The following is a 17,613-nucleotide window of genomic DNA, read 5'->3' as shown; positions in this document are numbered from 1 at the left end:
ATCTCAGGTAAAATTTTAATTCATAAGCCACTGAGATCTGGAGTTGAGTTTCTAACAGGCAGTTGGTGTCAATCAAAACTGTGAACATATGACTCCTTGAGAATTAAACTCAAGTTAATTACTATCTTAATATTGTTAAACACTATTGTCTGTGCTGACAGTGTTAACTGTGCTGTCTCCATTCCCATTTTGAAAAGCTTTTTCACAATTACCTGTAAAAACAAATATCCTAATTTCATAAAGCTTTATTCATCATAAATATTATGTCAGTAGGCTAGATCAGGTGTTCTAGACCTGAGGAATTTGGTATAAAAGGCATTTCTGGTTTGATAGGAAATGCCTTTTGAATATCGTTGATCTTATGTCATAAGGTAGTACCTTAATAAGGCTAAAAATAACAATAACTTCATGATGATTGGATGATTTCTGGGAATGTCCTGCACAACAAAGGACTGCTTTTAACTCTCCTTATGGTGGGCAATCACAAGGAGAAGAAACAGAAAACACAAAAACCTTTTGGCAGAATGCCGGGATGCTGTAACAGCCAAAGCAAAAAAAAAAAAAACAAAAAAAAAACAAAATGCAAATGCAAGTTTTTGTATTTAAGTGGGAAGATTGGGAGTCTAAAATGTAAGGATAGCAAGCAAATCTGGATATCTTATGGTTAAGTACATTGTCAGATTTCTAATTATGAGAACATAAAAAAAACCTTAAAAAAGGAAAGGTAAGAAATCAAAGTAGAATTTGTCCTTAACAACCAGTAGGGCACAACATTTCTTTCTTTTCTAATCTATGTCATGCTCATTGAACAGACTATGGTAAGACTACCAAGGCAGCAGAATTCCTGGTCTATAATGATTAAAAATAATGGAAATTAGTATAAACTGGAAATTGTGCAGTGCAATCTTTCCCTGGTAAATCTTCCCTGTTAGTGGGCATCGAAATCATCACAAAAATCACTGAATTTAAATTTCCATGTCTGTATAGGTCACAGCATGTTATCAATCTTCTAACAAAGTCAAAAGGAAAGACTAAAGGGCCTACTCTATCATGCAACAAAATTTGACAGAAATGTAAAATCCAATCCTCTTGCACTCTTTATATTCCTGTCCTCAACTAGAGTCATCCACTGCAAACTCAACTGAAACACCCAAGTCACTGCATTTAGGGCACTAGTAGCCATTTTTGGTCATTAATTTTCAGATATCCCAAGCTAGAAACATGTCATGATTAATACTCTGAATCATTGGGTTCAAATCCATCTCCATATTCTTGAACTAAGAAACCATCTAAAGAAGGAGAAAGAGCATTTTCCTACGGTTCTGCTCCTCCTATCCTCACCATATTATAATGAAATCCTATGTAGTACAGAAGAGAGCAGGAAGAATGATCAAAATGATGGAATGGGGCTCCATGGAAAAAGAAAGCTTGAAAGGGCATGTGGAAAAGTGCTACAAAATCACTGTGGAGCAAGGGATAGGTCAGGTGGCAAAGTCCCACCAAAGAAGAGGAACATATCTCAAAACTGTGCAGTTAAGTAGTGGAACTCCTTACTACAGGTTGTTGAGGATGTAAAAGGTGTAGGTGTAACATGGCTAACTGAAGGCAGAAAAATCCTGTGGTACTTCCAGAAAAATAGAACCCTTAGTACTCTAACTCCTACATTGTTTCTTCATCTGTCACATATGTGAAAGAAAAACTGCAAGATACAAATGAGTATCATTCTACCGAAATCTCAGAGTAAAACCTTATTGCTGAACACAAGAACAGATTGCTGTGAAAATGTGGGTATATGTGTGTCTGCTCACGTTGAAAAATAGACATGCAGTGAAATTGTCTGGATTCAAATCACATGGGCTGATTTTATATGAGTTTTTTTCCTGTCCTGGCCTGGCTGGAAAAAACTCTTGTCATCCAAGCTTGCTAAAGGATAACCATGTTAATCTAGCAACTATTTGTTAATGTGTCAAACTGAGGTATCTCCTAACATGTACCACTCTAGTCTCAGAAGGAGAGGCTGTGTACTCAAGTCAGCATTGGAGATGCTTAGCCTGGGGGCCTTTTAGGAGGATGGGACAGGAATGGGAAAAAAAGATGCCTCTACCAATGGAAAGCACATCCAAAGTACCATCTGCTTCTTAGCACCTTCCCCATAACCTGTCTCTGTGTGGTGCCAGCCTCAGCAGCTTTCCTAACTCCCCATGATGCTCTTCCTGCCTCAGGTGTAGTGGTGCCACAGAGAGAATGGCAGCAAATAAGTAAGTGATTTTTTTGAACACTGGCTAGAAAAAAAAGACAAGACATTCTGGTAAATTTTCAATACCACTTCAAAACAGAGAAACCAAGACTGACACAGATACTCAATCTTATACTTAAAACACAGCCAGCCTGAGTCTTTACTGGGGATTAGCAAAAATACTTGATTATCACACCTGTTAATAAATAAATAAATGCTAATGTTCTGTAATGAGCAACAATTCATGTCTCTATACCCTAGATCTATCCTGACAGGAAAAATTATTTTGCAGGGGGTGGAGAGTTATGTCACGATAAAAATCACACAACACTTAGCAAAAAAGTATTAAGCCTTCAGCAGTGTTTAAAAATACACTATATCCCACACATATGTTAATTTTATTTACATATGGGATAGCCAAACATTTTAAGACAACCCATGTATGGGCAAAGCAATATGCATATTATTAAATCAATGCACACCTCTATCTAATATTTCACTACTAATGCATGGGTATATTTAACATTAAAATGCCTGCATCTGTATTTGGAGGTATAATTAACCCCAAGCTTGCTTTAGTCTCCACATGTAGTTGTTCAAAAGTGCAGGTTTTAATGGCAACACTTTCTTTAAAAGATCTGGGAAAATAGTTGTGGAGTCAGTTCCTACAGAGATTACAGAAAGTGGTTGTCTGAGGGATAAAATTTTGCTTAAAGTCTCTTCAGTTCTGCCTCTTATTTAGAAGTCACAGTTATGCCAAATGTCTTACTCTTTTTTCATCAGGGAGCAGATAATAACTCAAATGCCTCAGCCAAAACAAACTCTTTGAAAAGACCTTATGAAATCATTTCTCTTTGCAAATCCATAAAAATCACCTTGGACTCCTTATCAATAGAAAGGCTTAAAGAGGGTGCAGAAGTCGTTGAATTATGATGTGCTTGTCTTAATGAAATTCCACTCCTGCTGGGATGTTCCCTGCAGATTTTCCATATTTCGGCATGGGAAAGGTTTGATGCTTTCCTGCCGGTGCCAAGAGTTAATTGAAAACATTTCAGGATAAATTCAGCTTGGGGGCCAACGCTCCCATTCCTTCATTATTCTTAACAATAATAGAGGAGTAATACAATTATTAATAGGCATGTTGTATCCTCTTAAAGTGGCAGTGTGTTTCAGAAACCGTGTCTTTCACATTCTTTTACTTAAGCAAATCTGAAACAAATAGAAGAATAGAAATCTCAGGAGAAAAGCAAGCCTGGCTGGTATATATATAGAATTCATCACTTTTTCTTCACAGTGAGTATTTAGCTATTGTTAAATATAGGTAGTTACTTAAAATTAAAAAAAAAAAATCAAATAAAACAAAAATATCACTCATCTAGACCAGAATTTCTTAAAGGTTTTCATGTTTAAAGTCTCAGCCCTGTGGGATATTAAATGGTTTTCTTTGAAGATATGTATATCCTCAGAGTTATTTAAGGAAACTCAGAAAAGGGAAATGCAATTTTTAATAAAAATGCCATTGTTCTAAAGATTAGATTGGTTTTGAAGTAATATACTATTCTTAGGATTAATGTTTTCCGTTTAATGAAGCTGAAATAATGGGGGTTTTCTTTATGACAGAAGACATTAGATTGTCTTGTTCGCCTAGGGCTACTTAAATGTTATCTTCCACAGAAAACAATTTATACTACAACCTTGCAGAAAACACTTCTCATTTTAATCTTTTTTTCCTCTGACCTTGACTCTTGATACATTCATAGCAATTTTGTCAGTAATATGAACTCCTGATAACTTAAATGTTGAAACTCATAAAAGTTATAAACAATTAAGGAAATAGTTCCAAAATAATGCTTTCACTTAGCTTATTTTCATCGCACATTTTATCTCTTCTCCACACTACTCCTCCTGAAACAGGCAACATTAAGTATTAAGCAGTTCTAACTGTCTGCAGAACTATTTTGCCATAAAGCTTGCCCACTGAAGAATCACAAAACCAGTCCAAACAAATGGAAGTTACATGATTCCTGCAGACTACAATGAGTTAAGGACATATTTGCACCATTTCAAAAGGCTGTGCCTCGTTTTACATTTACTATAGTTTACCTCATTTACTACACTTATTCCCTTTTTTTTAAAAAAAAGGTCCTGCTGGCAAAAGTCTTTGATGGGGTCCCTGGCCATTCTGGCAACAAATATGATATTTAGAACTGCCCCGGTGTAGAAGACTCTCCAGACAGAACAGAGGTAATTTAACCAGCTTTCTGCACCCTGTCTTAATTTTCTCACCTGGAAGGACAGCAGGGGTAAAGGAGATACAGGCTTGAACATTTTCCAAACAGCAGTGCACTACTGATGTAGCTCTCCAGAAGACAACTGAATGGCAGGTGTAGTTTAAAGCATTCTATACCCCAGGATGAGGGTAGGACCTGAGTAGAATCAGGGCAGGATTAGGAACAGTTCCTGCCTCAGATATGCCTACTGCAAAACAGGAGCATCTCCTGAGTCAGAGCTACCAATGTGTAACCATCTTCCTTGATTTGCACAGCAGAGTACTAAAACAAAGCTGGGCTTAATATCTGGGTGGAGAGAGCACCGCCACACAATGCTCTCACTAGTTCCATTAAGTTTAACTAATATTGCCTATAAAATTAATTGAGAAAATAATTTTTTCCCCATGAATATCATAAAGGCAGGCTTCAGCTAGCTTGCAGGACAGGATGTTTCTTAATACAGAGGAAGTGCTTGGTTGCTACAGCTCTTTTTCTTGCTTACTGCACACAGATGTGAGAAAACCAGACAGTATTCTGACCAAAGTGTTCCCAATGAGATCTGGAAAGAGTCAGAATTATTTCTGAATATAATGGGAGGGACTATATTCAGGCTCTACATGCAGTCAGTATGTTCTAAGATTCAGCCTAATATTGCCAAAAACGGAACCACTCAAGGTTTGAGCAGCCCAAAAAGGAAAAGATTTCACAGTTTCTCAGATTTTCATATCATTCTTATATGCTCCTTTTACAAATATGTCCTCTCCACTCTAGCAATACCTTTTGCATAGTAACATGTTCTTCAACACATCCAGGCATTCAACTTTGCTCACTTCAGTAGGTTTTAGCCAACTTCCAGCTACACCAGGCCAAACGCAAGTGTTAGCCGCCTGTTGATTCACACAAGCTTAATTAAACTAACTGAGTAATCTTTCTCTCTAAGTATAGAAAGAAAGCTAAAGGCTATATTCTGACAATGGTTACACTACTGCAAACTCAGACTACATCAAACAGGAGTCAATGATTTGGAACAATGCAAACAAGACTTTACATCAGAGAAAGGTGAGATGTTTTGGACAACCTATTTGGCACATATGTTCTTTCAGTTCTTTCTATAAAATCCACACCCTTGTATTGAATTTTCTTCCATGGCCTCAATTCCTGATATGCACAGACCAAGACATCTGTCTATACTTGACTTTGCCAGGTCCTTTAGACTAATTTGCAAACATATGGTATACACCTGAATACACTAATACGAAAAATAAGATAGCCATAAGAGTTTCTGTGGACGGCTGCTTTACTTCCTGCTATAACGTGTTTTTACATGACATCAAAAATGCTTGAATGGATTTAGAAGGACACTCTAACTTCTGAAAAGAGTTAGCATGAAGATCATTACTACTGAGTGTATTGGGAATACCTATAGTATCATAAAACGGTTTAGATTAGAAGGAACCATTAAAGATCATCTAGTTCCAATACCCCTGTCATGGGCAGGGAACTTTCCACTCGACCATAATATTCAAAGCCTCATCAAGGTCTTGAATGCCTCCAAGTCTGGAGAGTCCACAATCTCTCTGGACAATCTGTTCCAGTACCTCGCTACCGTTACAGTAAAGGATTTCTTCCTAACAGCTAATATGAACCTACCATCCTTCAGCTTAAAGTCATTCCCCCTTGTCCTATCACGACATGTCCTTGTGAAAAATCCCTCTCCAGCTCTCTTGTAATTCCCCTTTATGTACTGAAAGGGTGCTAAAAGGTCTTCTCAAAGCCTTCTCTTCTCCAGGCTGAAAAACCCCAACTCTCTCAGCCTGTCTTCATATAAGAGGTGCTTCAGCCCTCTGATCAGCTTAGTGACCTCCTCTGGGCTCGTTCCAACAGGTCAGTGTCTTTCTTGTGCTGGGGATCCCAAACTTAGATGCAGTACTTCAGTACTCCAGGTAGAAGTACTCCAGGTAGGGCCTCAGAAGAGCAGAGTACAGGGGCAGAATTGCCTCTCTTGAACTGCTTGTTCACATCTCTTCTGATGCAACCCAGGACATGGTTGGCTTTCTGGGCTGTAACTGCACACAGCTGGGTCATATTGACCCAGCTTTTCATCCACCAACACCCCAAAGTCTTTCTTCCCTGGGCTAGTCTTAATCCATTCCTCTAACAGCCTATATTTGTACTTGGGATTGCACTGACCCTGGTGTAGGACCTTGCACTTGGCCTTATTGAACCTCATGAGGTTTATGTGGGCCAGCCTCTCAAGCCTGTCAGGATCCCTCTGGATGACATCCTTTCCCTTGAGCACATTGACTGCACCACTCAGGTTGGTGTCATCAGCAAAGTTGCTGAGGGTGCACTGGATCCCACTGTCTGTGTCACCGACAGAGATGCTGAACAGTGTCAGTCCCAATACTTACCCCCGAGGACACCACTCGTCACTGCTCTCCACTTGAACATTGAGCCATTGACCACAATTCTTTGGGTGCCACCATCCAGCCAGTTACTTGTCCACTGAGTAGTCTATCCATCAAACCAATGTCTCTCCATTTTAGAGACAAGGATGCTGTATGGGACAGTGTCCAGTGCTTTCCACAAGTCTAGGTACACAACACCTGTTGCCTTTCCCTCATCCACCACTGGGTCTACGATGTAACTCCATCATAGAAGGCCACCAAGTTAGTCAGGCACGATTTGCCCTTAGTGCAGCCATGTTGGTTGTCACCAATCGCCTGATTATTTTTCATGTCTCTTAGTAAAGTTTCTCTTAGAAGAGGAGGAAACGCCATGATCTTGCCAGGCACTGAGGTGAGATTGACTGGCCTTTAGTTCCCTGGTTCTTCCTTACTTCCCTTTTTAAAAATGGGGCTTATATTTCCCCTTTTCCAGTCAGTGGGAACTTCACCAGACTGACATGATTTCTCAAAGACAATGGGCAGTAGCTTAGCCACTTTCTCAGCCCGTCCCCTTAGGACCCTCAGATGCATCTCATCAGGTCCCATGGACTTGTGGACTTTCAGGTTCCTTAGATGTTCTTGAACCTAATCTTCTCCTGCAGACAGCAGTTCTTCATTTTCCCAGTCCCTGCTCTCACCTTCTGCAACTTGGGCAGTGTGGCTGAGCACTTGCTGGTGAAGACTGAGGCAAAAAAGTCATGGAGTACCTCAGCCTTCTCCATGTCCTGCATAACCAGGTCTTCCATATCCCTCCTGAAAAGAGCCACGTTTTCCCTAGTCTTTTACTGCTGATGTACCTAAAGAAGATTTTTGTTACTCTTGATGTCCTTGGCAGATTTACTTCTATCAGTGCGTTAGCTTTCCTAACCATCGTCCTGCTGTTTGGACAATTTCTTTGTATTACTCCCAGGCTAACTTTCCCTGTTCCTGTCCTCTGTAAGCTACCTGTTTGTGTTTTAATTTTGTCCAGGAGCTCCTTGTTCATCCATGCAGGCCTCCTGGCATTGTTCCCTGATTTCCTCTTTGTAGGGATGCAATATGTCAGTATGCAGTAGGACTTCAGAAGACAGGCCAGTACCCTGCTAGAGAAAATTCCAGATATACATGCTAAAACTACAAAGATCATGCCAACAATAGCACTTCAGCTACTATCACTGTTCAAATTAGAAGGCTTAGCATCATCACCAGTGGATGACCGCAGATTTGTAGTGCTTGTATTTATTCTGTTTAAACCACCTAACTTCCTTTATTTTTTAAACAATTAAAACTTGTGCAAGCCAAATACACACTCTCATATACACTATAAAGTAGTAGGTGACTGCATTGTTTTAGAAACAGATGTGTCTTGATTTTGCATTGCTAGAGAACATCTAGCAATCTATGTTTATTTACCTGAGGATGTGTGTTTTGTGACGGCACAAAGCACTTTAATCTCTCAGATAGTTAAAAATACTATGTTAAAAATACAAACTGTATCTGCATTGTCTGTATTTGCATGTAGATATACTTATAAGGGAGACGATTCTGTTGTACTTTATTTCTATTGTTTCAGGCAACAAGATACTAGGAGTGCCAAGAAGATGTTTACAAACAATTATTTCTCTCTTGCGAAGGAAAGAGATGTCCCTTCTGTACTCCCAGTTTCCTCCCAATTTTTTTCCTAGTCTTATCTTTCCATTTCCAATCAAACTGTCCATTTTCCAATTCTTAGATGGACACTTTCCTTTTCCTCACTATATTCCCTTATATTTCACTATTACCCTTATGTTATACTTCCTCTGTTTCTCTTGTCTCCAAGTCCAGCACTAAATTCTATGGTTTAGTCTCCACTCTCTTCCTAAACTTATCCTTCGACCCCTTTTCAACTGCTTCCACCATGTCTGGCCTTGTGAGCACATGTAACAGTTACCTTCTCTCCTCAATCTCCATGTATCACCATCTCCATCGAAATATGCAATATTTATTCTTGAGCCTGATCTCATTCTACATCTACCTAAGGAGCCTCTTGGATTTCCCATCACCAGATCAACATTAAAATCACATATAATACAAAAATTATTTAATGGGACCTCCAGAGATCATCTACTTCCAAGTTTTTCTAGAAGATATATTCCAGCCAACACTAGAAATCAGCTGTATCTCTTGCTATCCAAGTCTTGGAAATCTCAAACAACGGAGGTGACAGGGTTTCTTTGGGAAACCTGTCTCAGTGCTGTGCTACCTCCTTCACCTTCCAGCAAAGTTCTTCCTAAAGCTCAGTGTGAACCTACTGGCCACAGTTTGTGCCTGCTGCACCTTGTCATACCTTCTTCTTACACTACTGAGAAGAGTCTGGCCCTGTAGTCTTTACGAAAGTTCTCTTCCCATGGCTATAGGGTGTCATTAGATACTCTTTTCAGTTGGACTGAAGTTCAGCTCCCTCACCTTCTCCTCATTGGTCACAAACACTAGCCATTCTGGCAGGCCTCCTCTAGCCCCTCAAGTTTCTCAACGTCCTCCCTGAACTTAGGAGAAGAGTGGTCTGAAGCCCAGACACAGTGTTGGAGGTGCACTGTCATGAACACCAAGAACATGGGGATGATAGCTTTCATCTCCATCTTCTGGAGATGGGAAAAAAAATTGTTTCCAGAGCCGAATATTCATCTTATTTCCACATTACTCTTACCTTCTGGCTCTGCCAACATTACTACAGTCAGCTTTCTTTCCGCATTCCCTCATTATTTTCAATCTGTGTCTCAGCTAATTTCTTAATATTTTTTTTGAGCTTCTTTCTCCTTATTAGCAAGCACACTATTAATTCTCCAAAATTTCTCTACATAACAGTCATCTCCTCTTCCCTACCCTTTCTTCCTCTCAACCATTCCAAATACCACATTTGAAAGTGAATCTTTCTTTATGCAGACTTGTATTACACTGTATTACTTTATTAATATATTTTTAGGTTGCCTACACATCACACTTCACCTCACAACCATCCTACTAAAACTTAGTCTATTTCTTTACTCTAGGATGTTCCTCTTTCCCCTCCCTGATGTATGTCTAAGGTATAATATTAGCACTATTATCTCTGTGTGTTAACAAAAATTTCTCTTTGGGCACATTAACCTTCTACTATAATATCTGCTTGTCCCATAATAAATTAATGAAAAAAAGAAACTTTAAATGAAAGGGGGGCTTGTCAATTACTATTTTGATTTTGAACACCAAACTCTCATCACTAGCAGTAGCTGCATAGATCATCTCTATTGTTTTATTTTTATGCCCTTCAGTTACATTTGTACTGGCTGAATTTTGGAGGTAAATATCCAAAATATTAGCTGAAAGCTTCCTCAGAAAGCAAATCTTTCCCACATCCTTCCCTGCAGTTCCTCTTTAAGAGGTGTCAGCATGGCTGAGAGAATGAAGTGGCTCCACATTGTTTGGCTGAACTATTATGTGTTTAACATTTCCATAACAAAAGTGCCACTCGACTTCTCCCCGATTAATGCAGCTCGAGGGCTCTTGTCCTCCTTTAATAAAACATTGTTGAAATCATTTATTTAGAGCCCCTGGTTACTAGTGGGAGAATGACCATCTTTGTGCCAAAATATAGTGTATACAGTCCACTATTTTGTAGTAGATCATTCTGTTATTTAAGAAATTGATTAAATGGATGTCTTAGAAAGTATTTATGCTAATAGCACATTACTTATGTCATTCAGACAGTCAATGTGAGCCTTTTCAACTGTCTACCACAGCCAATGCCTCAAGTAAAATACAGTAACTTTCAACTTTACTGCTTACAAATCTGTATCACAGACATGAAATCACTGCTCTTCCCATTTGAAAATGTTTTCTGTTGCACAACTTTTCCTAGGACTTGCAATGGGTGTGTTACCACAGGCAGTGTGGAAGTGTGTGATGTTATTACTGGGGACAGGAACAAAATCGATTGAAGGTCTAAATTTTTTTTAGTAACATTTGAAGGCTATGCAACTCATTCACTCAAGAAGCATTTCCCATTACTCAAATGGTGATGATTTTTTGTCCCACTACTTTTTATATGCGCAGTTCGGCTCTTGTGGAGTACCTCTCAAACTCCAGTCTACTCTATAGAAAAAACAAACCAAACATCAAGTAGTAGTTTTGCATCGCATTGAGATGGAATGTCTTGTTCTCTACCTGCAAAGCTGCCTGCAGCCACCTTTGCAGCCCTATCTAAAATCTATGCTATAGAGGCATGTCTGTAGTGAGAGATCTGGTACACCAACAGCTTTTAGGAGGAGTGAAGATTCTAAGTAAAATCCATCATGCTTTCCAATGTGACCATGAAAAGACTTGGCCAAACCAGAGCTTTGCTTGTGGTCATTGTAAGGCTTCATTTCATAATAATTTTAAAGTTATGTATGCCTGTCTGTATACATTGGTGTATATTGTTGAAAATAAACAGAGACCTTATGTTATGTCCATTGTGATTGCACACAAAAGATTTGCTGTGCGCTTGGGTGATCAGTGAAGCTTGAATCTCCCCCTATTTACTGTATGGTCACTGTCAGTTCAATGAACTGCCTCCTTGTTCTCCACCATTGTCCTACACTCCCTTAAACATTTGTCACTGAAGTGCCTCCAAAGACAAATAAACTGTCACCAAGAATTCAAACCTGGTAACTGGGAATGAAAAGGGATCAGAACCTACTGGATTATTTTACATGAAATGATGCAAAGTTCCTTCTCCCCCTGGAAGGGATAGGCTGAGCAGGACTTCAGAAGAGAGCACTGCCACATAGCCAGACAAATGAGAGAACTTCCTTTCCTGTGAAAAATCTCCCTCTGTCAGGAAAGGTGAAGTCTTTCCCTTGCTTCTTGCTACATCACTTGACATTTCAAGATTTCCATTTGTCTGAAAATCAAGCAAAAGAAATAGGGATTTGATGGACATCAACATCTGCATAGGCTTTGGTTGGCTGGGACAAATAGCAACACAGGCAGCCATTCCTCCTGGAAATGGTGCTTACTCTGACTATACAGCAAAACCCACAGAGTTATGTCCTTATGGAGAGGAGCTCACAGGACAGAATTAGTTCAGCTGTATTTATTGCACAATTACTTAAATTAATACAATCCACTTTTTCTGGAGAAGGAAGCATACAGATGAGTCCTCCCCACCTAGTGATGCTCGGTGTTGATTTATTCCAGGCAGATGCTTTTGACAGGAGCCTGTAAAATTAAGTCTTGAGTTTATTGTAGCAGTTAATTATCAATCCTTTTCTAGTGCTAATGTCTTTACTCCTAAATGAAGAAAAATAAAGGCTTTTAGCTGTGACTTAATTTTTCATCAACAACTAGTTAAATAGTCCTTGTGGGTGCTAACTGTTGACAAACTGAAAGTATGTTTCTGGTCATCTGTGGAAGAAGTATTTAAGATCATCCTTACCCAACTGTGAACTCAGCACTTTGTAAAGAAAGCTGACTATTTACAAGTCTCACCCAACTACTCTGCCCTCCTCTTGAAGAAACACTTTCCAGCTTTGTTTTAACAATAAGCTTACTCAACCGTTCAGATGACTTTAAAAACAAACTTCAGATCATAGCCGCACATCACAGTCATACACTTGTTTGGTATCATAACTATTCGGGGCTGGTTTATGTGTGTGCACGTGCACTTGTGCGCGTTTATTGCTGGGCAACGTAATCAAATTCACACCCTAGAGAAATAATAAAATAATCTGTTATTGAAATAACTAACCCAGAAGCAGGGATTTCTAATTTTGTTGATTTATACAACAGACAGATGTGGATTTGCGCTCTGTCACGATCTGGTAAGATGAAAAAGACACTATCTTGCTAATCTGTTGCCCCCTCAGTCAAAGTTTATTTGTGGTAGCTTTTAAACGTCTGACTTGCTTTCCAATTACAGCCTTTAAAACGAAAAGCTTTAAATAAACACCGTGAATAGAAGATAAATAAACTTTTTCCCTTTTTTCTTTTTTTCTCTTTTTTTTTTTGTGAGTGCCTAGCTTGACGCAGTCCAAACTCAAATCCCTAGAGGACTGAGCTCTCTCTTTTGTGTTAATGTTTAAAAGATTTTCCAGTGCTGGAGTTTATTCCTACTGCAAACATTTCTATTTACAAGGTCAAGTGTATCAGCACTCGACACAGCTTAAGAGTGTAATTATTTATCTAAGGGCGTTTTGAGTGTAGATCAGTAGCTCTGGCAGCAAACCAGGCTTCAGCACGATGCAAAGCAAATCCTAAGCACAGTATTACAAGATCTAGTAATTGCTGATCCCTTCAGCATGTTTACTTTTGCATTCTTCGTTGTGGGAGAAGGCAGACTGAATAGCAAACTTCGCGTTTTGTTGCAGCTGCCTTGATGCGTGCGCCCCTGCCCGTGTGAAGCGAAGCCTTGTTCGAAACGCTTGCCACCTCTGTGTGATGTATTTCTCACCACTTACTTGTTTGCACGCCTAAGAGCATTTCTACAAGTGCCAGTGAGAGCAGCGTGCCCGCACGAAGAAAGTGTGATGCACTAGTAATTCTACATGTATATATACAGGAGCAGCGTCCTTGAATTGCTTTACTCTCTTCTGGCACTGGCAAGTTACCATGCCAACGCGTTATAAAATCAACCACTCATTTAAAGAAGTACTTTCAAAGCTGTATTTACTTCTTGCATGTAATTATCCATTAAAGTAAGAATAGCAGTAATTTACATCTATGTGAAGTATTACAGGCAGACACAGATATTTGTTTTTTGACTGTTTTTTGGTTTGTTATTCTGTGGTTTGATCCCCGCCTCTCTTCCCCCACCCCCACATCTCAGGTGCTGAGAGTTCGTCCCTGGAAAACAATTTCACTGTATCCATTATTTAAAGCTCTTTCTTTACTAATTTACAGGTTTAGAAAATACAAAAAGCCATACATATTTAAAAGACAGGCCTTTTTTATGCCTTCTATAAAAAATACAAGGTTTAAGGCAGCTCAGAAACGTGTTTATACAATTCTAAAACGTTCATAAAGTCTTTCCAAATAAGAAAGTTAACTTTCAATCTGTAAAATACACTGTACATTTGATGTTCTAGAGAATACTTCACTTAATCACAGTTGCTGGTATCCCTTTAAACATAAAGTGAAATCTGTACCTTTCCAGAAACAAACAGCAAATGCAGCTACCTGGCAAATAGGATGTGGAATTAAAACTTTTTATTATTTTTTTAAATAAATTATCCCCAAAGCATACAATTTATAAAATTCTATATACAATGAAGAGCGACTGGTAACAAATCCCAGTTTTAAATACTTTTTTAATATAAGATTTACCAGAGGTCAGCACCCTGATATGACGAGGCAATAAAACTTTTCAGGATATTTGTACATACATGTTCTCGAGTTCAAAAGTGTCTTTCAAAGATGGCAGTGCAGAGCTCTTTTAAAACAAAAGTTGCATTGTTCAGTATAGCCAACAACTCCGAAACAATTTTTTTTTTAATGTCGCTAGGTTACAGAGGAAGAGACAGCTGCTGGCACGCTTTTGTTATAGGGAATATGTGTGTGCAAGAGGGAGTGCTGTAAACCACCGAATTTATTCAGTCTGCTATTTCCCTAAATTTAATTAATGGCAGATGCGGCATAAGCCCCTTTCGGGCACCACTGCATCACGAAGAGCGAGACGCGGCTAATGATAATCAAGTTGCTGACTAACTAGTACGGCAACGCTTTGGCAGCAAGTTTGGGTTGCTCACCTCTTACTAACCTTCATGTCAAAACGCTTAAAAGACCCCCAGTACCAGCATGCCATGACTCCCGGTTTGTCCGGGGGGCGGCTGGCGGCCTCGCCCGCAGTTTCTGTCAGCCGCTCTGCTCGCTGGCAACACGAAGGCAGGGTGGCAGCAATTGCATAGTGCACACTCGAGACCAACACCCGAAACACGAGCGGCCCCTGCGCTCCGGCCACCGCTCCAGCGGCCGGTTCGCAGCGCCGGGCCGGGAGAAGGGGTCGGCCGGGGCTGCGGGCAGCAGCGGAGACACAGGGAGGGACGCGAGGGGACGGGGCGCCGGGGCGATGGGCCGGGGAATCCACGGCCGGAGCGTTTAAAGCCGCTCCGCGCCGAGGGGCCCCGCCGGCCGGATCCCCGGCCGCCGCGGGAGGGCTCGACTAGAGGCCCGCGGCGGCTCGGCGCGGGGGGCCTGGCCCGGCCCGGCCCGGCCCGGCGAAGGGGATGCAGGCAGTGATAGAGGGAATCAGTAATGGGAAGCGGGAAGGGAAGGGTGCGGGAAGGGAGGGATGCTAGAGCCGCGGCAGCAGCGACACCAAGATGGAGGCGAGCAGCGCCCCGGCCGCCCCGGCGGGCCGGCCGGCGTTATCCGCCTGCACGGGGAAGCCGGGCTCGGCGCCCGCATTGTCCTCCGCGTCGTCCCTCCCCTTCTGGCTCGGCTCCTCCTCGTAGTCCTCGTCGTAGTACTCCTCCAGGCCTCCGTCCGAGCCGCCGCTGCTGCCCGCGCCGTTGCCGCCCATGTCGGCGCCGAAGCAGAGGCGGGCCATGTTCTCCTTGACCGACTCGCAGATGGGCCGCTCCAGCCCGTCGCAGACGCAGTCGTTGAGCAGCACGGCCTTGGGCACGGCCAACATGTCCTCGATGACGGCGCGGCACTCGGGCGTGCAGCGCAGCCCGTTGAACAGCTTCCCGCAGTATGTCATGTAGCGGTTCAGCGCCAGGCTGCAGCGGCTGTCCCAGTCGCAGCGCCGCCGCGCCTCCGTGCAGCCCATGACGCCGGGGCCGCCGGGGCCGGGGCCGCCGGGGCCGCCGCCCGCGGGGCTGGTGGTGCGGGGCAGGCAGGGCTCGATGGCGCGCTTGGTGGCGCGGCAGTTCTCGTCCTGCGCGCAGTCGCAGTCCTCCAGCGCCGGGCCGCGCCGGGTGTGGTTGAGCTGGATGAGCGCCGCGATGCAGTGGCTGGGGCACCGCCGCCTGGAGGAGGCGGGCGCGCCTGCAGCGCCCGCCGGGCCGTCCCCGCCGCCCGCCGCCGACGGCTGCTGCTGCAGGAGCACCGGGGCACACGCCTCGGCGTACTGGTTGTACGCGTAGCTGCACTCGGGCTCCCCCTGACACTGCAACACCGCCTGCCAGCAGATCAGCCGCCGGCCCTGCACCAGTGAGCCCCGAGGTGGCCACACGGCGCCCAGCGCCGCCGCCAACCACAGCCAGGCGGCCGCCCGCGGCCAGCGCCGCCCGCCGCCGCCGCCTCCATGCCGAGCGAGCAAGCGGGCCACCATCGCGGACGGGAGTAGCGGCTGCAGCCGCGGGCGAGCTGGGAAGACGCGTTGGTAGACGAGGAGGAGGAGGAGAAGGAGCTGCCGCCCGTGGAAAAGTTTCCGAAACTCCCGCCGGCCGTGTGCATGAGGTCTCCTCGCATCAATCCATGCGCGCCGGGCCCGGGGCCCTCCAGCCCCCGGGAGCTGAAGTCGGCGGGGTCGCGGTACGAAGCAGACGCCCGGGGGCCTTCCCGTGTCCCGCGAAGGCGCCCGGAGAGGTGCGGGGAGTCAGTGCAAATAGGGGCTCGGACGACAGCGGATCTGGAGTGCGCTCGGGGAATCGCAGGCTGCGCCGGGAGAGCTCATGGTGCTGTCCTGCTCTTCATGCAGTTCCGTCTCTCTCTCTTTTTTTTCCCCCCCCCACAAAATAAATGCCCAGCTGCTGCTGCTGCCTCCTCGGGAGCTTTTAACTCTCCGCTCGCAGCATCTCTGTACATGCCAGCCGCTCCGATCCCATTCACAGTCCCGGCTCCGCTCACTCCCTCTCGGTACGGATCACGCTTTCGGGTGGCGCGGAGAAGAAACGTCTTTCCCCACTACCAAGACGAGAGCACGGGGAAAGGAGAAGAGGCAGCCTTCGCGGTCTCTTTCTCTGGGCGACTGATGCTGCTTCTGTTGTCAACAAGCCGTGCAAGCTTGTGGATCCGTCTGTGGATCTTTTTTTCCTTGCAAGGCTTTAAATACGAAAGTGCCCTCCGAGCAGCAGCAACGTGCTCTGATTAGGCTTCATTATGCATGCATGGAAAAGCAAACAAACAAAAAAAATTAGCAACGCTTCTTCTTTTACACAACCCCCCCAGCCTGCGCTCTCTCGCTCTCTTTCTCCCTTTCTCCACTTTTTTCTCCCTTCGCTCGGCCCCCTTTCCCTGCCCCGCCACTTGCCATTGGCCCACCCTGTTGTTGAAACCTTTTTTTTTTTTTTTTTTCCCCCTCCGTCGCTTTACGATGTGCTGGAGGGAGGGAAGGAGAGAGGGGGGCCGGAGGGCAGCTCACATTCAAAGCTTGAAAGGAAAGGCTTAAGTAGAGTGACAGCCCCCCGAGGAGCCCCTCCTCCCGTTAAGGCGGCGCGGCGGCCGGACGTGAGGCGCTCAGTGGCGGCGGCGCGGGCCGGTGCTGCGGGACCGGCCGGGCGGTGGCGGAGCCGGGCGGCGGCGGCCGCGGGGTGCTCGGCAGCACCGCGCCGGGGGCTGGCGGCATGGCTCTCCGCGCCGATGTTGCAGGCATGTGTCTCTGACACTGGTCCTGCTCCTACAACAAGAGGGGCAAAACCAAGTTCTGTAGCTCGGGCGATGCGTGTACCCAAACTTCCCAGTGTTCCAAATGAGGGCAGAGCCGCTACCAGAAAGGTAGGGAGGATCAGGCTCAAAATGG

At 43.8% G+C, this 17,613-nt stretch overlaps 1 protein-coding gene across 1 annotated transcript; it reads right to left on the bottom strand.

Moving 5' to 3' along the window:
* Positions 1–13,578: 13,578 nt before the first annotated feature.
* GAS1 (growth arrest specific 1) lies at positions 13,579–16,203 on the bottom strand. The gene has a single exon (XM_048292300.1). The coding sequence runs from the start codon at positions 16,201–16,203 to the stop codon at positions 15,220–15,222; it is 984 nt and encodes a 327-aa protein (XP_048148257.1). The 3' UTR covers positions 13,579–15,219.
* Positions 16,204–17,613: the final 1,410 nt, after the last annotated feature.

Source organism: Corvus hawaiiensis, chromosome Z (assembly GCF_020740725.1).
Source record: "Corvus hawaiiensis isolate bCorHaw1 chromosome Z, bCorHaw1.pri.cur, whole genome shotgun sequence".
NCBI lineage: Eukaryota > Metazoa > Chordata > Aves > Passeriformes > Corvidae > Corvus > Corvus hawaiiensis.
Note: the sequence above shows the minus strand (reverse complement) of the source record. Positions and strands in the feature narration are given on the sequence as shown.